This window comes from Pezoporus flaviventris, unplaced genomic scaffold, assembly GCF_033815535.1.
Source record: "Pezoporus flaviventris isolate CSIRO_AGI_PZ_B2104156 unplaced genomic scaffold, CSIRO_AGI_Pfla_v1 ptg000013l, whole genome shotgun sequence".
Lineage (NCBI taxonomy): Eukaryota > Metazoa > Chordata > Aves > Psittaciformes > Psittacidae > Pezoporus > Pezoporus flaviventris.
In genome coordinates this window covers 15,625,268-15,651,120 of record NW_026892561.1, presented here as the reverse complement: position 1 = coordinate 15,651,120, position 25,853 = coordinate 15,625,268, and the positions used below count along the sequence as shown (strand labels likewise).

The window sequence follows — 25,853 nt, the reverse complement described above, 5'->3', positions numbered from 1 at the left end:
TCTTATAAAGCAGCTTTGCCTGCAGGATGTAGATGGCATCAAGAGTGCAGTGAATGTGAACCCGTCTCACCCTTACTCTTTGAATCAATTCAGGCTATTGCCATTACTCTGTGCACAGCACAGCAAACTACTGCTACACAAGCAAGTCAAAGGCAGGCATTATAAGTTTTTGCTGCCTGAAAGTAATATATCATCCCAAATAATACAATTAATACAGCAAAGACTTATTGCCAACAAAAGCAAAACACAATGTAGATATTTTTATTCCTAGCACACTGAGCATTCACACAAAGAACAAAAGTTCTGATTTAAATTTGGCTTAATCACTTCAGTGAAAATTTGTTTGCAGAACTTGAGAAATCCTTAAATGCTCACTGCAGATGTTGGCTTGTAGGACCAGAAATTCTCATCCATAATAATATGTTTCCCTGAAGCTCTATGGTTTATGGCACTGAAGCAGATATTTACAAAGTGAAATTCTGGTCCTAATTAAGTTGGTAAAGGCTTGCCATTGATTTCCATCGGGCCAGCATCACTCCTGCTCTAATCAGAATCACCTTTTAATATTTTTTTTTTACTGTAATGTACTGTAAGATATTGTATACGTGCTGCATTAACTGCAATTGGCAAACTTGGATATCAGGAGGCATTGCACTTTGAAATCAATGAAGAAAGTAGTGAGCGGAAATGCTGGTAGCCTTCTAAATTTCCCAAGAGAATCAAACTTTAAACCACGCTTTCCTTAAGAACAGTAATTACATTCTTACCCTGAAAATGTCACTGTCCTTAATAAGCCTGCAGAAATGTCATTGCAGGGTCACTAACAGAATCTTCCAGGATGGGGAAATCTACTGTTTAATCACTGCAAGTTGTGGGGACTCTGATCCTAACCACACGAGTGGGATGATCTGGAGCAGCATACTTCAGGCCAAAGTAAATTGGAAAGGATTTGTTTTTTCCAATGATTTACTTCATTACCTTCTATTCAAGTAATTCTAGAAATAATCTCCAGGTCTGAATACTCCATGGCAAAACATATGTGAGCTCTGAGAGAGAACTACTTGGGTGCCAGGCTTACAGGAGAACTGCAGGGGCAGCCAGGTGTCTACTTCCCTGCTGACAGAGCACACTGTATCAACTACCCGGAATTTTGCAGCCATGCTCCACTGGGGTTTTGGAACATATCAAGCAGACTTAGTATCACAGACCTTAAAGGGGAGCAATCAAAGATGCTGGCAGTGTAACAGACTCAGTTCTGCCTCTCAGGCCTGGAAGTAATGGAAGGAAGTTTCAGCACCAACTGCAGACTCCAATGTGCTTCAGCAGAGCTTAAACTGCTGTACCCTTTTCACAGAAGCATTGTATCTTGTTCTTGGTGACCACTGCACAGACTTCTCAGGTCTGAATGTGCTCCCAACGCCAATCCAAACCAGCACAATTTATAGACCCATTGGAAAGGCATAGCTTCTGAATGCTGGAGCACTTGGGGACAGCAGAGGGCTCAGCTGTGAACATATACAATGGGGAATGCGTATTTTTTTAGTGTTAGGTGTCAGTTTCTGCAATGCTATAAGACCACTGAAAAAATAGCTTCCTAAATGTAAAGCAGCAAGAAAAGTTAACTTCCTAAAAGTTAAACATCTCAAGAAATAAATGGTGGTGAGCCCTGCCTACAAGAGATGCTGGCTGCTGTGGTCTGGCAGAGCTGGGAGACAGCACTGCTTCAGTTCAAGAATTCTTTTTTTACTCACTGTCAGTTACGTATTTCTTCTTGTTTAAAAATGGCACTACAGATTCCACTGGCAATAGCAGAAATTAATTTCTGTAAAGTCCTGGAGTGAAAGCTCTGCTTCTCGTACAGACTCAGCTGATCCAAATACTACTTTATTTTCCTCTCTTCTCCTTAGAAAAGAAAATAAAATCGAACTCCAACTGTACATATGCAGACATGGAAGCCTTCCAAGGCAACGAGAGAGAGTAAAATTGATGAGATCACGAAAAATTCAGTCTTATAGGCAGTTACAGGTACCAAGCATCTTCAGAGAGAGGATGAGACAGTGCATGGGAGATTTGCTCCCTTACCTTGCACCTTCTGAAGCCCTGGCTGAGTTCTACTACACGAGAAGCATGGGCAGTCCTAGAAAATGCCATTTTCTAGGAAGTCCAAGGAACTCAGGGCACAGCTCCTGTGGTGCAAGTGACAACATGCAGAAAACACAAAAAATGCATCACATTTCATCACATGTACACAGGACAGATGCTTGGTTATGTGACACTGCACAGAGCAGAAAGCATGTGGAATGAGGATCCCAGAGACATCAGGTGGAAGTGATCTCTGGGGATTTTCAGTCCCACCTCCCACTTGGAGCAGGACCATCATCAAATACCAGATCCGTCCATTCCCTGGAACTCTTAGCTGGATGATTCCTGTTTTTTTGTATATGGCTTTTAACATCTTATTAAGTGCTTGGGAGTGTCTGTAGGGCAAACAGCCAGAAAGAATAACAAAACAAGAAGAACATCTCCAGTCCTTGCCTTCCAGCTTGGACAAATGAGCAAGCAACAAGCGAGCAAGTTTCTGTTCTGAAACACTGAGGAAGAAATCAGCCCCTCTCTCAGCTCCTAATCATCAGTGGAAAAGGAACTGTGGTGCAAAGAATATGAAATTAGCAACCCTAAGGAGAACGTGAGTGAGTGCTTTCCAGGCTGGGGCCCTGCTGATGGCAAGATTGCAACCCCTTGGGCTGCACAGGAGTCCCTTCTTCTGCACTCAAAAAAGAACCCAAGCAAGGAATTTAAAAATGCCTCAGGGCAGAGCTTGTCATTAGATTAGTTTCACCCTGCTGAAATAATAAATGAGGTAATGTATAAAACTGCCTTCAATTTGAGGATATTTCATTCATAAACAGACATAGCAGCAGCTTTGCTACAAAATAAAGTTTCTACATGATTTTAAAAGTCCCCACACCTGTCCTTGCAATACAACAGACCCAAGCAGTAGAGATTCTGTGGCACAGGACACTCTGTTTCCAGGGACAGCTCTGCAAGTCAAAATGAGAGCTGGCAACTTCCAGGTCATTAATCTGACAATGTAAACAACTATGTACCCATGCATGCATTCAGGTGGACTAGAGCAACAGCTGCAATTGAAGAACTAGACAAACACTACTCTGCTTTTTGTTCAGAGTTTCCAGAAAAACTTTTATATCAATTCTCCACTCCCTTCTACTCATCCTCAGGATATGTGGAGCCTGGTGCTGGCTATATTTGTGTTGCTAGCTAAAAGAACAGCAGAACATGCCAAGCATTTAATAACAAAATTCCAGCCTTGTGACACAACCCAGTAATCCCAAGACTGGAAACTAACCTCGTATTTCTACTCTGCATAAAACCCTAATCCTAACAAGAGCACCGCTATTTTTATTTTGCCTGAACCTTTTCTAAAGACGTGTATCTCACAAATTAAGACCAGGTTGAACTGGGTTGTGTTACCTACATACATATGGCATCTACAGATTGCTAGAACTATAGCAACACAGAAACTGCTAGAACTAGTTTTGCTTATCTGTGTGCTCTTACATAGAACTAGTTGCAGCTGTATGAGCTGTTGTAATGGCAACTACTGGTCCTCCACCACCATGGGACCCCTCTCAGGACACTCCTGTGATGAGGAAACAAATTACAGGGTCCTATGAAAACCACGGCTGGTCATGAGCACATACATAACAATTCTGATCTAGTATTACAAACGCAAAATAGTAAGGCAGGAGACTTATCAAGTCAAGAATCCAGTTTCAGGCCAGGACAAAGATGCCTCATAGATATGTCTAAGGACTAATGAAGACCTCTGAAAAAGGAGATAATAAACTGTCACAACCATCAGCTGGCATTTCAACCACTGCTTGCCTTGATCATCTCCATCACCAGATTCCAAGAAGCTTTTCACTACTGCAGCTGTCCTGGCTTCAACATCACTCAGGCTTGCAGTACATAAAGTACCATCAAATACCTGGAATTAAATTTTAAACCAGCTTTTATGGTCACTAACTGAACTGCAATGTGAGGATGTGCTTGTGTGTGCAGCACAAGCCTATGCTGTGTCCCACCATAGACAGGAGAACTGCTTGTCTTTACTTATAAGTCACAAAACAGCCAAAAAATGATGCCACTGCATGCAACCCTGTACAGGTGCAGTATGTGACACACAAAACTGCAAATGCAGTTTCAGGGGAAGATAAAAATAACATTACGTTAAGCTAGCAAAAATAATATGTGCGCAGGGTACATTTACTCCTATACCCAGAAGCACAAAAGATTTATACACCTATGAATATATATCCAGTTAACTATTCCAATTTCTGGACCGCTAACATGTATAAGTGTTTAACCAGAGGGTTCTTGCAATTTTGTGCTGTTGTGCCCTGGCACTACAACATTCTCTGCAAAGCTCTATTTCCATCCCTTACTGTGATGGGCATATTTCGCAAAGACCATGATCTGGCCATACTACTGTAAAAGATAGAAGCATCACTTACGAAGAACCAAATTTAGATTCAACCTTGACTAGGTCATCTTTTGTGTTAGAAGAAAATACACTTGGTGTGAGAAACAGTCTTATGGATACACATAAAAGGCCAACTACTACACTTACTCTGCGAAATGACACCACATAGAATGTATCCTCCCTTCTGCGAATAGCTTCAAAAAAATCTTGATAGCTCCTTGGAGAGGCATAATACACTTGCAGCTCATTCCCTGAGTTCCTGCTGAAATGAAGGAGAGGAGATGGTAATTACTTTAGACAAGAAAGTTAACTTCAGTGAGACAATGACTTTAAAGACCTGCTTTTCAAAAGATCAGCGGCTCTTCATCCATTGAGAAGCATGACAAACATTAAACACAGGTAAAGAAAGTTAAACTGATGGGTACTTTTTGAAAGTTAAAGGTGAATTAAAGGTCTTGCTGTGGGAAACTTTTCCCAGCTTTATTTTCTTCATGCTTCTGAGGCTGGCAAATGCTTGCTTGCTAGCTCAACAAAAAAGAAGTTTCAAGTCAAAGTGTCTGAAAAATTGTGATGACTTCTGAAAACAAATTTTAGAATGAAACATCATTCTGAAATTATTTTTTTACTGTTGAAAATCCAAACTGCTCAAAATGAAAGAAGTGCAAACTTATGCATAAACAGAACTTTTCATTTACTGTCAAGTGACAAGATTTGCTCTTGATTTTCAATTTAGGCAGTGGAGCAAAAATAAGATATTTACATAATTCTGGATTATCTTTTTCACAATTCTCATTTTACTATTATATTATAAACTATTCTAAGCAAAACACTGGCAAGCCATACAATCATGGTACTTATCTACTGTTTATCTTGGAAAAGTGAGAAATCCCTAGCATATATTGCTATCATGTATATTTCCCCAATCCTAGTCAAAAATAACATATTTCATTGAATCACAGAACTGACTAGGTTGGAAAAGACCTTTAAGATCAAGTCCAACCATTACCACAGGACTTCAAAGTCCACCACTAAACCATATCACTAAAGGCCTCATCTACACGGTTTTGAACACTTCCAGGGACAATGACTCCCTGGGCAGCTGTTCCAATGCCTGATCACCCTCTCTGTGAAGAAATCTTTCCTAATATCCAATCTAGACCTCCCCTGGGGCAGGTTGAGGCTCCTACCTCTTGTCCTGTCACTTGTTACTTAGGAGATCGACCCCCACCTCACTCTATCCTCCTTCCAGGTAGTTGTAGAGAGTGATAAGGTTCCCCCTGAGCTTTCTCTTCGCCAGACTAAACAACCCCAGAATTTAATCCGATTGGAAAGCTGTACTTACACAAACCATTAGCTGAAACTTTAACCAGTCATTTTAATTTTTTCCCACTTTAATAACATACTGTTTGCAATATCTGTGGCAAAAACACTGATCAGCTATCCCTCCCAAGCTATCTTCTGCTGACCCAGATTTTAAATTATGGTGGCTAATTTAGATTATTTTGGTATGTTTCTAAAATATATATAACTATGCACCCAAAACAAGGCATAAATCTATCATCAATTGATTTTCTTGAGCAGCAGAAATAGCAGACTGTCATTATCTCCTCTTCCACTGCTAATACAGTCCTGCTGTAACCAAAAAACTGCAGATGCCAAGCCAGTTGCCCTTTAACAGGACTGGGGGTGTAAGTCCTGGGCAATCAAGAGCAGGCAGCTCTAACCTACATATCCTCTTTAGGAGACCTACGCAAGTGAGGAATCAGATCATATCCTTCACACACAGGAAACAAAGACTGGAGCTAATTTGAGCTTGATGACTCACTTGTAAAGCCACGAAGGCCCACCAAACTTCCCCTGAGATTCAGCACTGAAGTTTTACTGTGATAAAAGGCATTGCACCCACGCATTGCTCAGTAAAACACATCCTGAAAACTGAAACAGGTCCCACAGATCCATTTGCTCACCCATACTCCAGCAGATACAGCTAGACCTAAAAACCAGCCTTTTATAAACCTAAGTTCATCTAGAAAAATGTTCCAAAACACTTGGAAACCACTGGGCCTTTACAAAGCTCTCCTGGTCTATGGAACAAATCCAACACTAGTCCCAGGGTAACCACAATGGACTGCTCCATGAAAGAAAAGTAACTTAAGATCCAAAAACACGTACAAAGCATCATGTTAAACTGTATATCCAAAACAATGATGCTGTGTCCGGCCATTTGTTGGGAAATAAACAAGTCTTGTTTTAGTTTACGTTTGAAGGGCACTCTGTTATGCATCACAGAGCCACATGGTTGCTTTAAGAAGGAATGTGGTTGTCGACACAGTACTTTATGCACCACGAAACACCATTTTAATAGTGGTAAATTTAGAAACAGGAAAATGAAGAGTCCCAGTTTGATACCGGGAGCCACAAAAACACACTTGCATAAAGTCTCATCAAAATCACCTCTGAAGAAAGCTAGAGAAACTATAAAGAGCTGAGGGGGTTTAATGATTTTCTTTGAAATCACTTTAATTTTTATCTTCTTTCTCTGCTTTGACTACACTGCAATACTTTTCAGTTCATCAACATTCTTCTGGAACCCAGGACCTCACAGTAAACCAGAAATTAAACCTACTTTGGGTAGGAAGTTGGACCAGAGATCTCCAGAGGTCCTTTACAACCTAAACTACTCTCTGATTCTATGATTTCATGGAGCATCTAATACATGATGGCTCTGGGAGGAACTTGAAGTCTGTTCTATGTTCTTAGCAGTTCCAGAACAGTCACAGCATGCAGCTGCCATGACTCACTAGTCTTGTTCATTTAAACATCAATCACCTGAAAAAAAACCTCAATTTCCTTCTGAGCATGCAGAGCTGCATGATCTTGCAGACTGTTTCTAATAAGAGTAATGCAAGCATGTATACTAAACTGCCTTATGCCATGAAGTTTGTTCATCCAGTCTTCAATTAAAACAGATATCCTTCATCCACCTGTACAACTAAAAAGCTTTATCTTTTTTTTTTCTTATAAGTCAAGACATCAAAATTTGGCAGCCTGGATTCCATAACATTTGCCTGCAACTCACTCCCTTCTGCAAGAGTGCTCCTGCTTTCAAAGCAGCAATACAAATAAAGGGCCACAGCTGCATTACTTTCAACGGTAACATATCAGGGGTTCTTCTCAGCAGAAAGCCCCCTTCATACTCTGATCTGCTCTTATACTCCTCTTTGGCACCAAAGCAGAGAACCTTTTAAACAGTGTCACAAGAAATTCAGGAGAGAGAAATTTCATTTCCTTAAGTTTTTCTCTCCAGTTGTTCCTGTTGCCAGGGAAGAACACTTTCATATAAACTAATGATGTCCCAAGACAATTCTCTCTTCCCCCTTACTCTCCCAAAGATTCAAATCTGTTTAGGAAGGGACTCTGCAGAGTGAAGTAAAGAATTTCTTAAGGCTCATTGGTAGAAAGACCCTAGAAGAACAGAGAGCTGTGATACAAGGGTCCCTTCAAGTGTAGTTGAAATCATTAGAAGCATTTATTGCTAAGAAAGAGAAACTAGCCCAATAAATGCATCTAGCACGTTGCTTAAGAATCCTGATAAGGTGAAAACAGGCTTTCTTTTTTTTTTTTTTTACAATCTGTTGGTGACAACTTAGGTCATTAAGTAGGAAACAGTAGCAGGTGTTCTGTCTTACCTGAGGCTGGTGTCTGTGTAAGGCACAGCCATTAGCTGAGAATCTGCCTTCTTGCTGAGGGAGCTCTGAAAAGGGGCAGGGAGGAAGGCAGGAAATAAAAAGGTGACACAAAGTGAAAACAAAAAGCATTTTCTTGGTTTGGCACTACATACAGTATCATGCACATCTGTAGCAAACAGTCAATATATAACGGGGTGCAGAGGTTAATCAGTGCCCTCCACAACAAATGTGCATTTTTCCCCTAGTGAAACATGAATAACTGAAATGGCCAGCAGTCAAGCTGTAACCACAAAAACCCCCAAGTGCTTTACTACAGCCAATCTGAAGTCACAGATTCAGAGACAAAGAAGGGAAGCTGGCACCACACACAACAGCTGCACATACTGTGTCATTCAACTGCAAAATTTGCTATCACTGATGTCAGATTTGCAGAATTCTTCTGAGGTCAAATCACTTTTTACCACGGCCAAAATATACTACCCATAACACACTTCCTGGTGTTTGAAACACTAGAAGCACCCAAACTTGGCCTATTTAATGTTCTACCATTCTCCTTTGGCCACCAGGGAGAAGAATCTGAAGTTTAATATTCAATACTTTCTCTCTAGAAAAGTATGGTATTTCCCACACTGTGAAGTTCAATTCTTTTTAAAGCTGTTACTACCGCTTAATCATATGAAACACTTTGAAAATTCATGGTCTTAATTTCAACCTCACTATTGGTATACCATGTAGATGAAAAGAATTCTAAAAAATGGGAAGTTATTAGCACAAATTTCATAATTCTGTAGTCTTATCAAAAACATATCCTTCTAGCAAAAAACTGAAAAAAACGAAATGGAAATATTTCAACAAAACCAATCAGCTTCGCTCCTTAACAGTGAGCCAGATCAATGTGCTGTAGGTTGCATTTCTCTCTATTAACCAACTGTTCATCCTTATACAGTCTTACAGAGAAGTCATGAAAAGGGTATTAATTTCATTTTAGACAACAATGAACATATTTTGATGACTGCTAAAAAAAATTTAAAACTTCTAGACTGAATCCAGGAGCAAGAATGGAGGAGCTTTGACAACATAATAATCAACCAAATACAGCAATTCAAAATGGGACATGTAGGGTACTCTGTTTAGAGGCGCCGTTGCTACTTTTATCTATAATGACAAGTGTGGACAAGTAAGAGAGAGTATTTTGTTATGCTGTCTGAAATTAACTTGTCATGCTACTGACTCATGAGTATAAATCTGCCTACCTGCATAACCCGTGCTTTCTGCTGTTGGTTATTTGACAGCCTTCTAGATCTTGTTCGTTCCACTTCATGTCTATGAACCCATCCTCGAAGTTCATGATTCAGCCTAGAAAAACCCAGAGCATTAACAGACGTTTTGAAGAACAGTGGCAGAATTGCTTAATTTTAGAAAACAGTTTAACTAATTACTACAAGGTGCTGCAAATTACCTTATAATAATGTGTACCTTATAATAATTTATTTTTAATACCAGAGTAAGAAAATGTAATTGTAAGATTAAATTTATGAGGGAATTCATAAGGGAATATCTATGAAGTACTGAGATTACAGATGTTTCAACATAAAGCAGATACAGTACTTTCTTTTGCCCAATGAACAGTAATTCTGAAATTACTGGAAGGACTACTGAAATTTAATATCAAAAGTTGATCAGTTCAAGACAAGTATTTGCTAAGAAAGCTACAATATGGCAACTAAATTTGAGACAAGGAATGGACAACGCAGAACAAGCAGAGCTAGCTGTTTTCTAACAGTGAAGAGAACACATCTGCAGTGTCACGTTGCCTGCTTGCATCAGAAGCTGAAGAGTAGAAGACCATCTTTTATGTATTTCAGATGGAATAGGCTTTTAGCTGCACTTGATTTTCATATTATGAACATTTCTACATATGAAGTGATTTTTATTCTATTTCTACTGAGTCCAGGAAATCAGAAAATTGTTATCTGGTTATTACAAATGACCAGAATGAAAACTGAGTGAAAATCATCACCAAAACCATAAAAAGATTACAAAGATACAAATTGATCTCCTGTCTTTATGGTAGTAGACATTGGACAGTGCAGGCGCTTACAGAGGCACTGGTCACATACTGGATGAACACTGTGAATGGACAATAACATCATTCACAGTTGTCTACATAGTAGCACTCACTCAATTTATAACTAAACTCCTTAGAAAAGCTTAAATGCTCAGAAAAGGCTGTTTGCTCACCTCAGTGACTCTGTCCGGTTAATCAGGGGCTGACAGGGCGGTGGTGGTGGTGAAATATATAACAGTGGTTCTTCTGAGACTATCATCAGTGCTTTGTTATCAGATACAGAACTATCATACCTGAGGGGAGAAGACACAAAGAAATCCCTTAAAATACTTTTTCCATGAACCTTTGACCAAATCCAGAGAATATGCACTACCATCAGCACACCCACAAATGTTACAGCTGCTCAACGGACCTTTGAAACAGGTGAATAACAATTTATAGCAAATATACAATGGACTCAGTCAGTTCCCCAAAGGGGTCTGATAGCACTCAACACAGGGAAGACAGACGAACATTAGCAGATGTTGGATCTCTTTCCAAACAGGCCAGATATTGAAATAAAAAGTAGCCTGTAAAAATATTCCTCATAATATGAAAACCATAAGACCTCTACAGAGGCAACTTTCTCTTTCATTTCAGAGCTGTGCAAGATTTGCTACAGAAATACTAAATTTATTAGCCACTAAAGCCATACACATGTAAAGACCATGAGCTATATGACAATGGAACAGCTACAAACTGGATTACAACTGAGTGGAGAGGATTTACACCTCCAACAGTCTCCAGAAGCTAGCTTAGCTTTGATAAAAGGTGAAAAAGAACATGTATTTCAACACAAAATTCCACAGCACTTTCAGCAACAAAGACTAATATTCCTTTCTCCTGGTTATTTGTACCTCCTTAAGGGTTAATTACCTAACACCAAATACCTATTATAAGTTCCTTTCTTGATAGGGTATGAATATGACAGCCTTAGTCCTGGTTTTGACAGAGACTTGTAGCTCCTAAACCTCAACTTCTTTCTGAAAAAACAAACATAAGAGCTTATGAAAACCTTATTCACATTCCCCTCCCTTTCCCAGCTTTCTCTCCATCTTTGTATCTGCTTCTCCTGTTTTCTGCATTTAGAACTGATAAAGGAGAATATGCAGCAAAGAGCTCACAGCTTGCCAAAAAACAGGGAGAAAAAGCAAAAGAAAAGGAGGAGGTACAGGCACTAGAATATTTTCCTAAGAGAACCACCCTACTACTATGTCACATAAGTCATGGTTTGAAACGTGCCATACAGGACACAAAGCCCTCTCCGTGGCTGCAGCCTTAAAATGCTTTTGATTTATTGCCTTCTTTCTGCATGGTAAAATACATTAGAGCTTTCTGCACATCTGTGCCTGGCTTTGTTCAACCAGCCAAAACACTTTTCTGGAAAGGGACAATCTGATAGGATAAATCTTGTAAGGGGAAAACATGAGCTGGATTAGCCAGACTTCAATCTGGAGACAATTATATGTTCACTTGTGCACAGAATGCTAGAGATCGAGAAGCTTGAAAGCAACTATGTAATTAAATAATGGGTAAGCATAAAAATGGACTCAGATATTTCTAGAGAAGTACAGTGCTAAGTTCAGAGTATATTCTTAATTGTGAATTTCCCTAGCCTTCTCCTGAACAACTAAGAAAATAAATACTCTGGCTTGAAAAATAAGAAGAGATAGATAATATGACCAATACCATAACTACGCAAGTTAAAATAAAGATCAGCGAAAAAAGTAGAGAGATGAAGAACTGAAGAAGGTCATTAAAATCTCCATGATATACACTTGTTTATATGCTCTCTTCCACCACACTGTTCCTAACACCATACAACACAGCCAGAAGTGTATGTTTCTGAAGCTGTATGTATTGGGTAATCTTGTAGATAACAAAATCATATTCATTTGAAAAGCAACCTGGTAAATTTTGTTAAACATAAAACAGTAAAAGAGATCAGCTTTCAAAACACTGTTTTTGTAAACCCAGTTGCTGTAGAAGATCATAGAATCATCGAATAGTTAGGTTGGAAAGGACCTTAAGATCATCTAGTTCTAACCCCCCCGCCATGGGCAGGACACCTCACACTAAACCATCTCACTCAAGGCTTTGACCAACCTGGCCTTGAACACTGCCAGGGATGGAGCATTCACAACTTCCTGGGCAACCCATTCCAGTGCCTCACCACCATTACAGTAAAGAACTTCCTCTGTATATCCAATCTAAACTTTCCCTGTTTAAGTTTTAACCCGTTATCCCTTGTCCTATCACTACAGTCCCTGGTGAAGAGTCCCTCCCCAGCATCCTTATAGGCTCCCTTCAGATACTGGAAGGCTGCTATGAGATCTTCACGCAGCCTTCTCTTCTCCACACTGAACAGCCCCAACTTTCTCAGCCTGTCTTCGTACAGGAGGTGCTCCAGTGATCATCCTCGTGCACAATACTCCAAGTGAGGTCTCACAAGAGTGATAACACTGCCAAAAAGGTTACCAAATGGAAGGGTGGTGAGGTCTGAAAGCACAGTTGCCCTCTACCACTAAAAATAAAAGTTTTCATCTTACCTGTTACTCTTCTCGGGAATTATGTCCCCAGGTATTTTCTGAGCTGTGCTGGACTCCTGCCTAGCTGAGAACTCCAGAAGATTTCTGGTCCTGTGGTTGGAACTCGCAGTGGAATCAACTCCATTGGGATCCTTTTCAAATACACTGGAAGACATAATAACCATAGTAAAACATATCACATATATAAAGGGACTATACGGCACTTTACTGTAAGGTGTTAAATACTCAGGTGGGTAAGTTTCTGGCTGCTGCTATGTTACAGGGATAAGGCTCATGTCATAGCTAATGTAAAAACATGATGTGACATTACATTACTGTCATCCAAACCATTAGTAGCAGAAAAGCTATTCTGCTCTCTTTTTCAGTTTTGTTTTAAGGATTTTGATGCTCTTGTTTTCATGTTCCTCCATAAGCTTCACTTGATGAAACCGTGATCTGTTTGTAAACTTATGCCTGCAGGCATAAGAAAGTTACTTACATTCAAATAACAGTACCTCTGAACTTTAACTTTCATCAGCCTCAAAGCTCAGTTGACATAGTTTATATGAATACAATATGCAAGAAAAATATAGCTACCAAATTCCGTGCAGCTGCAAGCCTGGAATATTAGGCCAGACAGCTAACAAAACTATACACAAACTTATATATGTTTAATTCTACTTAGATTTAGAAACACTGGCAGGCCCTGCAATCCCATCTACATAGCGGCAGCAGGCCATGGTCCCAGCTACCCTGTCTGCGCTTGCACTGAATGATCTTGCCCTGGGGGATGCTCAGCCAGCCAGCACAAGAACGTCTGTGTTGCTGTCCATGCAAATCAAGGTAGCAGCATTTCCATGTGAGCTGGAAAAATGACCAGGCGAGCCCTATACAAGAGTGACTGCATCCTTAGTTCAGAAGGGTGATTGAAATGAAAGATCTTGAAAGCACAAAAGCAAATCTTCAGTATATTCTCTCTAGAGGCTAGCTTTACTCTTTCATAAACACGGCTGCTTCCTGAAATACATTTATTTACAAAATCAAGCCCTAACCTTCTTAGCTGACAACAGCAGAGCACCTCCAGCAGCAACACAGAGAAATATAAAAACCAAGACCCAGCATGCTGATGAGATCTTTGTCATGCATGTTGATCACTGCCTACAGAGTACATTTTAATTCATGCCCCATCTCCCTTGTGTAGCAGAGCATAAACTCTGCAGGGAAAGACCTCATCTGTTCCACGGCATCACTTTGCAGCAGGCAATGAATACAAATGGTAATAACAGAGAAAGGCAAGAACTAGCAAGATGGTCAGATTAAACACTACACAACTAAGCAGAAGGCACACAGACATAGTTGCTTAGCAATACCCTAGCTTTTGCCAAGACAGTTGTGCTCCTCTTAGCAGTAACCCAGGTTTCCCCTTGAATAACTGTCACATTCTGCAGAACTGCTGGAGCCAGGGCAATCCCAGATCCAGGCTGACATCGCTTTGACTGCCCCCTCTCCTTCAGGTTTTCAGGCAGTAGCACAGAATCAGGGCAGCAGAAATGCTACAGGCTCTGTTTTCACTTAGCGACAGTGGGCAGAAAGGTACTTACAGTTTCCTTGCTGTATATGTACCTTAGCATAAGAATGTCTCATCGCTATTGAACAACATGGAAAGCTGGATGGTTTATTCACAGCCTCACAGATCAGGCAACATCAGGCTATCCAATTTTACAGAAACAATGGCCACTATCTACTGTATTTTATGAGATCATGCTTCTTCTCTTCCAACGAAAGCATCAGCACAGCTGACAGCATCTCAAGCTCAGAACCAGAGCCCAAAACTAAGGCTGCTGCTTAAAGGGATGCTGTATGTTCCTGCTGGAAGACTTATCAGTAAAATGTCCCTGCTCTACCTAATTTGGAGCCATGACAGCTTAAAGTATATGGAAGTTTAATCATGAAACCAAGAATATCCATCAAAAGATCTGAAAGTTGTAGCTCTCCTGCCAACCATTTCTACACAGCCTGAAGTGTATCAGCCTCTAGTGTGTTGATGAACCTACTGGGTCTGGCATTTTTTCCTATCCTACTTCTTTACTTTCTTGTTCAAAATGACACGTCAAACCAGGAAAATTTCCCTGCAATTATTTAGCTAAAGCTGACAAAAAAACCTAATCACCAGAATTGTAACAGATCTGAATTTTTCCATAATGGCTCTTTCTTAACATTTGCTGTGTTCTGCAAAGGGAATTCTTGTTATTTTGGGTTCCAGCTTGGCGAGATAACTAGTCTGAGGTGAAGTGCTATATGCAATACATTGCTACACCAGTTAACCCTGAACTCTGAATAAAAAGAGAGAAATCCAAACCAAGTGCATTCAAGGATAAAGATAAGCACCACTCTGCAATCACAGCTAATCTTTCAGTTGTTTTAGCTGTACAGCCACTCAAACCCACACACACCTCATTATATTTGCTTTAAATAGAAAAGAAATATTTATTTTTACTCTTCTCATGCTTAAAACACCTTAATCTTGCAATCACAATTTAAATTTCACTTTTTGCAGCAGCTAAATATGGGATGTTTTCAGACTGGATATAAGGAAGAAATTCTTTCCTGTTAGGGTGGTGAGGCACTGGAATGGGTTGCCCAAGGAAGTTGTGAATGCTCCATCCCTGGCAGTGCTCAAGGCCAGGTTGGACGAAGCCTTGGGTGAGATGGTTTAGTGTGAGGTGTCCCTGCCCATGGCAGGGGGGTTCGAACTAGACAATCTTAAGGCCTTTTCCAACCCTAACTATTCTATGATTCTATGCTTCAACCTGAAAGAAGATATATTCAGCAGCAAAAAGACAAAGAAGGAGGTGAACAGAGTGCATTTTGCCATCCTTACAGGCAAAAACCATGGCTCCCACTTCTGAGAACATGGACACTAACTTGAGGACAAAATTTATTTTGTATTATTTATGGTATTTATTCCAGTGCTCTTTCCTTTACCAAGGCTGTCATTTTCTACAGAATGTCTCCTTTGAAGCAGGACCAGCAGCAATTTCTGCCTTAAGCTACATGGGCTACATTTGCCTTCCCTTTCCCATTCATTTTTTTAGGGCCTTGAGGAGGACCAAAAGCTTCCTTCTCAAATATGTCTTTAAAAAAAACAAACAATAACCAAAACCCTTCATTGCTCCTTTGGTTTGTGACAATGACCCCAAACCAAATGAACTTTCATTCTGAATGAGGAAAAGCTCCACAACTTGAAATACTGCCTGTTTCCACCTACTAGTTACTTGAGGAGTTTTGCCAGTTTTCCCCCCATCTGAACAGATGACATCGTTGTTCTGTGGTATCATTTCTTCCCCTTCCTTACTCCCACAAGAGGTCACTTGTGAAGTTTGGCTGTAAATAGGGCTCCATCTTCAGGTAACAGATAGGAGAGGACATGTAGGTAAGTCTGTAGCTTCTGACTTCTTACTCTCAAAGACCTTTCCTTGCCAAGTGGGCACATGAGAGTATGACACAGGGTATCAGAAATATTACTCCTTTGACATCTCAAACTGACAAGGGGGAAAAGCATAACTTTAGACCAAGAAATCCCTTAAGCAGGATGGACCTCTCCTGCAGAGGTGCATCTGGAAACACCTGCAGCACCTGGAAAAACCTGAGGCATACTGAGTTTTACAAGTGCTAGGCAGAACAGCTACAATACAAGCTGGAACAGGAAGCATCTACAGAGCAGATCCCAACACAGTTATACTAAAGATGAAGTCAATACTGAGGATTTAAAAACATCAGGTAGAAGAAACTTTGGAAACAGTGACAAAAAAAGGTAGATGATCCCATTTTTTCCACAGGGGGAAAAAAAACTTCAAAAAAACCAGTATTTTCAGCTAAGAGATCAATGGCTGCTTAGAAGAAGTTTTTATATGACAGACAGCAAAAGCATGGACAATATTTTCATTCCACTGTGCTACAAGATGAGAATTTGGAAAAGAAAGAACATTTTGGTGTATCTGTCCTGAACAAGTCCTGCTATTTGCAGGAACTGGAGTTGCTGTCCCACATTAAAAGTCAGGAAAGACTGGAGCTGAGAAACAGCTCTACTTAACAAGATGTCCAGTCAGAAGCTGTAAGCTGTAAGCTTTTTCTGTTTTGCCACACTTACACACCTGGGGCACCTACCAAGGCTTTGAAGTGTACATGTGGACATTCCAGATACTCTGAGTATTAAGGGTTTCCACAGAGCCACAAACACCCTGTCCAATCTGGCTAAGCTATTGGTTTAAGATGCAAAACTCGATCCAAGGAAAAAAGAAAGAACCACTAAATACTTCACGCAGATGTTTGTTCTAAAGTGTAGATAAATTTGATTATAGGAGGGAAAGAAAAGCAACACTCCTGCCATGGTTTCTCCAGGCGTTTAATGGCACCTGATATTTTAGCTGTATTTTTACTTCTTTGGTTTGAATGTCAGTGTGATAAATGTGAAAGCAAGTCTTGCCAGGAGCCCAAACTAAATTTCATTTGTACTTCTGTCTGAACAAACCCTGTGCACTTCAAGTTTTCGAATACTGACGTTTAAGTTGTACAGTAATTTGTAGATGCAAGCCAACAGTGATATCATAACAGTTTTCTGGGGTAGAACCATTTCTGAATACGAGCTGGGATGTTTCCAATGGGCTAAAGTTGACATTGCAAGAAGACACCAACCAAGGACCTTGTCCTCATCTTAAGTGATTCCAGACAAGGCTGCCAGTATGCCAAACGCTCTCTGGAAAGTATTTCCTGTTTCTTATTCCCGGAGAGGGCACCATCTGCTGACAGCAAGGCACTACCTTCTAGTGCCAGGCTGTTCCAGAGCTACCCTCTTGTGAGTGCTCAGTTAGTAAGAGGAACCTGGCCTCTTTCCTCGCCTAGGGAGGATGAGGAAAGCAGTCCAAACTGGAGGGATAATCTCTGTGGATTTTTGTGCTTTCCTTTCTTTAAAAAAGCAATTTACTTATCATAAAGCTGTTAGAAAAGAAAGGAAAAAAAGCAAATATTGGCACCCAGAGCATTTACTTTTGCTTAGAAAACTACATAGTTATTTGGAAGTGGATTCGATCTTACTGACAAAGCTTGGGCAGGCCTGATGCAAACTGTCTCAACTGCAATGTTCATTCAAGGCAAAAACTTTCTGCATTTTGCTCCCAGCCCAGCAGATGAACACCTGGAGCAAAGAGTAAGCTATCAGAGAGTGCATCTGGCATTCTGCGCAGGGTCTGCACCAGCAGCAGCAGAACAAGGCAAGCGAGCACAGCCAGGTGAGGCACAACTCTGCCAGGATGCACATGTGGCTGCAATCAGTAAAGGAAGGTGGAAGGAAGAAGGAATCACTTCCTGCTCCTGCAGTTGTAGTTTGAAGAAAATCAAGGATATTCAATTTTATTCAAGTGCTAACCCATCAAGAGAGGTTCTGAAAGGTCTGGAACCTGAACCTAAATCCAAATTACTCAACCCATTCTTTCCTCTCGATTTCTCTCTCCTCTCTCTCTCTTTCTTCAAGGAGAAACTATAACAAAAGACCAAAGGTGTGCTGCAAAAACGGTTTTCCAGCTCTGGGACATCTTCAATAAAAATGTACACTCAATTCAGCATTAAAACATATTATTCCAGTATCAGAAACAACAAAGTAAGTTTCCCGTATTAGAAGCGTTAAGAGCTACAAACATCTTTCAGAGAGAGCTTTTGCTAAAACACTCAAGAGGGCTCTGTATTTCCTTGGCATGCAGAAGCAGCTGGCTAACATAGTACTGCTCTATGCCTCGTGCACTCATTTAATAATTTTCTCTTTACATTTCATCAGTTCCTTTCTATTACTGTGAAAGAAATTAATAGCCCTTTGGCTGTCATAATTAATATTTGTATGTATATTTGCATACTTTCAGGTATACACGACATTTAAGTCTACTAACCTCTTAAAGATACATGAAAGGCTATCGAGGCTTGCAGAAAGCAGAGAAACAATCCTTTTCTATCCTTTACTGAGTGTAGGAAAGGATTGTATGAACTAACAGTAAGACACACTATTGTACTGCCCATGATTTCCGTATCTCTATTCTCAGAACATCTTTCAGAGATGCTTCAAGCAGGGCAAATTTAGACAACACTATCCAGCCTACAGCTGAAGAAAATCATGGGCCATGGTTAAAATGTTTAATGATCACCTGCTGATGGGCTCAAATGCAAGATGAAGCATTGTCATGATGTTTTTGAAAATACCCCAAATGTGCTCTTGAATTAGCTGTGCGGGCAAAGGAGCTAATCATGTTACCAAAACACAGCAGTCAGCCCTGGGCCGAAGTCTCAGTATGGTCTGGATCTCAGTGCTGTGTTGCCCACACTGCTAACGCTCTTTTAAGGGAACTACAAAATTATTTCTTAAACCTTCTAACACACCACCACCACAGTATCCCTAAACTCCTGCTTGCCGTAAGATGAATCTGATCCTTTAATCAAGGAGTCCAGCATTAAGGGTCAAACAATAGAAGACCTGTACAAAATCACTGCTGAATGCATCAAACTTCAGAATAATCCTGCTCTTCCACACACCAATGCAAGATTGCTAAGACTGAGTAAGGGCTCTGAACCACACTGACACCAACACAGGTATGCTCAATGGATGGTGCTTTCAGCAGCTCAAATCACCCATGCTCCAAAAGCTCAGCAGGCTACATCAGTACTGACTTAGAAGACTGCAAAGTAGATGGGACGCTTATCTGGGTGCTGGTGAAAGACTTTTATTTTCTTACTTTATCCTTTAAGAGCAGCAGATCATGGTAGCATGCAGCTGAACAACCCTTGAGCAATTTTGTCATTTTTAGTAAAAGATGCTTAACCTTAGCACTTTGGGATTTTTGTTCTAATATTTGTGCTACCAATCTAAGAAATTAATCACACACAGTCTTGCAGAAGTAAAAAAAGCACTGCTTCTTCATTTGTTGCAGCCTACAACAACAGCACACAAAGCACACTTCTCAGCTACCCAGGCTGGTTTCTTTATTTGCAGATTGCTCAGTGGATGTAAATTTTTAATAGACCATTCAGTTGCCAGGATAGTCCTGGAAAGTAAAAGAAAATCTATCAAGATACTCTAGAGAGGAGCGGCAAGGAAGTCTCTACAAAAAAGGCCAGGAATTCTAGTGCAGCTGCTGTAGGTCAGCAGAACACAAGAGATTTTGAAGCAGCAGCTTTACTTAGCTCCATCAATCACCACTCAGCTTAAGAATTTTTGCTTACATCATGAAGTCTGTTTTCTAGTTTGAAAGGGTTTCCAGCCATACAGATGTGGCCAATTTGTAAGAAAAAAAAAACAACAAACCCTCAAAATTAATTTCAAAAATCACACCACCTTCTCTTTGCACCCTCTCTGCCTTTCCTCTCTCCAACTTCGTATTTTTCTGTTTTCTGTCCACTAAGTACCTGAAATGGTAGGACACATTCTGGCCGGCTGACATCTTTATAAATGCTTTAAGACTGTTGTTAGATGATGACCACCATGTAAGCTTGAACAGACTGATTAAAGGGGAAAATAACTAGTTGAACAGTTTTCATAGCCACGAAAGTAACACGAGGGCCACTAGCAAGTATGCGGCTTACATGCTTTGCTGCTGCTGCCCCAAGTACCAGAGATGCAGAAAAGTTGTTTTGCATCTTCTGTGATCACTCTTCTTGCCTACTTTTTACACATTAGTTAGGTCAGTTCCTGAAAATACTTTACTATCACATATAGGACTTGCATTGAAAAAAAACCCAAACACCCAAGAAAATTTATATTCAAATGGGAAAAAGAAAAAGAAAGAAAAGGAAAATATTCCCAAAATAAATACGTGGATTGTTTAGGCTAGAACATGTGCTTACATTTCATTTGTTTCAGCACTGTTTGTGCTTGTTTAATCCATTTTCAGGTCTGGTTACTACCCAGGCACAGTCCAACACAAATGTGGAAATTAAACAAGAAAGAAAAAAATAAAAATAAAAAAAGGCATCTAGGAATTGTAATAGTTAGAAAATTTTCAGTTTGCATGTTGAAAGCACTTAAAAAATAAATAAATAAATGCACAGCTAATTAGATGTTTCTTAATGCTACAAGTCAGCAATCTCAGGGGTACCACAACAGCTGAGCTGATGCACACCGGCTCTCACAGAAGGTAAGTCTGAAGGCAGGAGATGCTGCCTCTCCCGGATACCTGCCTCCACACATATCGTGGTTCCAGCTCCCAACCCAGCTGCATGCTGAGGTTTGTGTCCACTGCTTTTTGTGCAAATACTGTGGGTTCTAATTTCTGTTCTACATCTCATGATATGTAAGACTGGAGCAAGGGGTGACCTCTGCAAGGAACTGAATCAAAATGTTTTTAGCTTTTTCCTTTCATACACCTCACCAATCATTCTTAAATAATAATAAAAGGAAGGTTTTATAGATGTTAAATCCAAATCCAAATAATTCACAAAGATTAGAGAATAGTTCATTGACACACAGATGGGAAATTCCTTGGCACCCTTCTCCTAGTATAAAGCGAATAGATAAAATAGAAACTTACACTAATAGAATTCCTGCTAAATTATTTCTGCTTTTAATAATTGAAAATTTCGGTTTTCTATACAAAATATCAACACACCCAGAGGAGTTTAGCACACAGTACAATATAATGAAGAGCTACCATTAACTTTACACAAGCCACTTTCACAACCAGAAAGTATTCAATTCGTATTCATATTCCATTTATATTTCGTTCAATTTACATTCTTTTCTCAGAGATAACATGGCACCATGTCTTAACACCACAGAATGTTCTTAAAAGCTTGTTGGCAATTAAGCAGACGGGACGGGACTGGACTCTCCCTCCAATATTTTGAAACGGGTTTCTTAGGTCAATACACCAGCTTCCCTACCAGACTTTCAGCCCCATTCCCATAGTCACAAGTTCAACATTACAGGTTACCCACACACATAGCGTATTTGTCAGCATGAAAAAATGTGTCAGCAGAAATAGTTTTATCTGCTCTACTTATGTGCCAAGGGCTGCCACATCCTGAACTATTTCCCATAATCTTAAAAAAGCAGAATAGCACAGCCTCAGTCCTCCATGAAATATCACACACATCTCTCCACTTACATACACAGGCAGCAAGGCTTAAGACCAATGAACAAAATTATGTGTGAACCATTGTTACTGCAACACACATCCAATTAAGGTAGAAGAAAATACAGAACTAACTACGCAGCCCACTACCCAGATGATTTTTTTTCTTGTGGCATGCCAAGTGCACCTCTACTGAACTACTGCAGGCCACAGAGGGTTTGCAGGACTCGCCATTCCTCAGCTTCGCATCCCCATCCCAGAACAGCACAGTCACTTCCCTGCCTTCTGTGATTTGAAGGAAATAAGCAACTCAAGAGAAAACTCATGTATCTGTTCTTTTGTATCACCTCTAGCCTTCAAAGAATCCTTTCATTTCCAGTTAAGAATCAGAGAAGCATCTCACAACAGGGCCAACCGAGGGAATTTCAAAGTCTGTTATAGAATTTAGGGGGTGAATTTCTCATGATTTTGTTTTTTTGGGATGTTACTCTCTCTTCGCAATGGTTAATTGGTTTTAAATAATAAAATATTCACTGCTAATATATTTGAATCAAAACATCCTGCGCCTGAACACTATCACACCCTCCCTCCACACAGGTATGCAAGAGAAATTGTTTCCTACTTAGAAGAAATGGCAACACTGTCACAAAGTTTCAAATCATATATACCTCCAGTTGACCACTGCATAGAAAGTAGGTATTCCATAGGTAGCTGACTTGGGGGGGAAAGTACTTTTGCTGAACTATAAGTTAGCATGGAAATGATAACAAAAAAATTTACTTCTTTCTGTAAGCAGTTGCAGGGACTGAAAAACATCACATATAGAATCACGGAATAGTTAGGGTTGGAAAGGACCTTAAGATCATCTAGTTCCAACCCCCCTGCCGTGGGACACCTTACGCTAAATCATATCACCCAAGGCCTCGTCCAACCTGGCCTTGAACACTCCCAGGGATGGAGCATTCACAACCTCCCTGGGCAACCTATTCCAGTGCCTCACCACCCTAACAGCAAAGAATTTCCTTCTTATATCCAATCTAAACTTCCTCTGTTTACGTTTTAACCCATTACCAGGTGTAGGACCTTGGACTTCCCATGGTTAAACTTCATGAGGTTGGCATCAGCCCACCTCACAAGTGTGTCAAGGTCCCTCTGGATGGTATTCCTGCCCTCCAGCGTATCAACCGAATCACACCTGGGTCAAAGCAATCCCAGGCACAGCTACAGGCTGGGCAGAGAAGAGATTGAGAGCAGCCCTGTGGAGAAGGACTTGAGGGTGCTGGACGATGAGAAAATGAACATGAGCCGGCTGAAGTGTGCGCTCGCAGCCCAGAAAGCCAACCGTATCCTGGGCTGCATCAAAAGGAGCTTGACCAGCAGGTTGAAGGAGGTGATCCTGTCCCTCTACTCTGCTCTTGTGAGACCTCACCTGCAGTATTGTGTGCAGTTCTGGTGTCCCCAACATAAAAAGGACATGGAACTGTTGGAACAAGTCCAGAGAAGGGCCATGAGGATGATCAGGAGACTGGAGCACCTCCCATATGAAGACAGGCTGAGGAAGTTGGGGCTGTTCAGCCTGGAGAAGAGAAGGCTGCGTGGAGACCACATAGCAGCCTTCCAGTATCTGAAGGGGGCCTATAGGGATGTTGGCGACGGACTCTTCATTAGGGACTGTAGTGATAGGACAAGGGGTAATGGGTTAAAACTTAAACAGGGGAAGTTTAGATTGGATATAAGGATGAAATTCTTTCCTGTTAGGGTGGTGAGGCACTGGAATAGGGTGCCCAGGGTGGTTGTGAATGCTCCATCCCTGGCAGTGTCAAGACCAGGCTGGAAGAAGCCTTGGGTGAGACGGTTTAGTGTGAGGTGTCCCTGGACAAATGGAGACACTGCTGACTGAGAATATACTGAAATATCCTCCCCTTTTGAAAAAGCAAACAGTTTCCTATAAAGGTTTCTTCTTTATGTTCTAAATCGAGGTTAAATAGACAGATCTGTGCAAGAAGTATCTATCTTTAATCTCCTCTCTTCCATAGATTTCTTTATAAATTGCCTGGGAAAAAATGCAGCATTTCCTCCCTTTTCTCTGGTTCCTATGCCCCTCTGACACAGTTCAAACAAGAGAGGTTTTTGAGAACCACTTCAACTAATTAAAGAGAGGGATCAACCTCTTCACCAGATCAAGAAGACAAGTAATACAGGGCTTACACTGTAACGAGGAAGACTGTGCCTAGACACATCTAATGGTCGAGATTGCAAAGCACTGGAAAAAGTGTGGGATTTCCTGCACTGGGAGCTAGAAGCAGCTTAAGCTCATAGCTATTGGGAGTAGCATAGGTATAAACAAGCAGATGGGCTCTCAAAGCCTAGAATCCTTTCAGAAAAAAAGGTCACAAACATGGCTCTTTAATCTCCTCAGGGATAAATGGAGCAGACAAACGGCTGCACACTGCATTGATTGGCAAAATGCTGAGCCAAAAGAAATTAAAAGTACAAGATCTAGCTCTTTTTGCCAGCAGGATTCCAAAAGAGGAACCATTATACAGATGAGTCTTCGCCTGTGCAAGAGGAGAGTAGAGGACAGAAGTCAGGTTTCAAGGTCAAGGCTTTAAAATAACACTGCCTGTATTAAAGATTCAAGCAAAAATCAACAGACAGCAAACTTGCTATGTGAAGAGTAATTCCTAGGCATCTTACCTCAATGGACCATAATTCAACATTATGAAAGCCAGTATAACCATCACACACAGGGTCCTTCTCTTTGGAGATGAAACTTTGAGCTTCTCATTCTAGACAGGAAAAAATAGAGACAACATGCAATAAAAAAGGGGCACAAGCACGCAAAGGTATGTCAAAAGCTAAATACAGCAAACTATGCTTGCTTTTTAGATTGATATTTGCCTAATTGTGTACGGATACTCACAAGGACAACTTAAAAATAAAACTGTCTTGTTTGTACATCACACTCAGCTTCCAGCCAGTCTATCGGCTCACCGAAATCTTCAGGACAACCATGAAATAATGAATTAAAAGTCAACTAGATAGTGTGATAGCTGTCCTGACCTAAAGTTGGTGAAAGTCCTGTTTGGAGTGGGAGGCTGGGCTAGAAACCCCCAAAGGTCTTCCAATCAACATATCCATGATTTGGTTTACATGCAACTTCCATTAGAGCAACTTCCTATAAAGTCAGATCCTCATCACAGTCTCTTACCTCCAATACTATTTCATCCAGCTGCCTCTTCAATGTACTGTTTTCTTTCTTGAGTTTCTCGTTCTCCAACAAGGCTGCCTCCAGCCTCGCCTCCAGCCCCAACATGTATTCTTTCTTTTTTTTCCGTGACTGAAAGGCTGCCTCACGGTTTTTGATCATGCGCTGCTGCCGTCTCAAGACATTGACCTGGACAGAAAATATAGAAGCCTGTTAATGATCCACAAGTTAAAGTGCCTCTATTTCACACATAATATCTGCTCCTCTACTTTGGCAAAAGTCTGCATAGATAGCTTTCTGCCCTCTGCTTTAAATGAGCTGAAATGTTCAGCACAGAGGCAACTAGGAATCACAGTACATCTCCAAAAGTTACAGCTCATGGAAAAAAAAACATGAAAAAACAGGTCCTGCACCATCTGTTTTCTCCTGCATTCTTAAACTTCTACGTGTTGAGGACACAAAATGTATACTCAAGCAGCTGATCAAAAAAGACAGAAAATACGTATCTTCAGGTCTGCAAGGTAGCAAGAATGTCTTTCACCTTTACTTTACCATTCACCAGTTTACAGGCTACATGAAGAAGTGAAAGGTTTGTTGTAAAACCTTACTTCAAACAGTACTAACTACATTCAGACTGTCCTCTTGTCTTCAGTCTTTACAAACTCACATACTTTAAAAATGAACTGCTACTTCACAGAATCACAGGA

At 40.5% G+C, this 25,853-nt stretch overlaps 1 protein-coding gene across 3 annotated transcripts in view; it reads right to left on the bottom strand.

Moving 5' to 3' along the window:
* The window catches only part of ATF6 (activating transcription factor 6), a 74,372-nt gene that overhangs the window by 39,008 nt on the left and 9,511 nt on the right, over nt 1-25,853 (bottom strand). For 2 of the 3 annotated variants that reach the window (XM_061451777.1, XM_061451779.1), the window contains exons 8-14: nt 25,150-25,335; nt 24,636-24,727; nt 12,850-12,993; nt 10,435-10,554; nt 9,447-9,549; nt 8,194-8,258; nt 4,652-4,766 (exon numbers count right to left, since the gene is read on the bottom strand). In XM_061451777.1, the coding sequence (XP_061307761.1) occupies nt 4,652-4,766; nt 8,194-8,258; nt 9,447-9,549; nt 10,435-10,554; nt 12,850-12,993; nt 24,636-24,727; nt 25,150-25,335 (825 nt within the window). The remainder of the gene's footprint in view (nt 1-4,651; nt 4,767-8,193; nt 8,259-9,446; nt 9,550-10,434; nt 10,555-12,849; nt 12,994-24,635; nt 24,728-25,149; nt 25,336-25,853) is intronic. The other variant, XM_061451778.1, reaches the window with a different exon arrangement.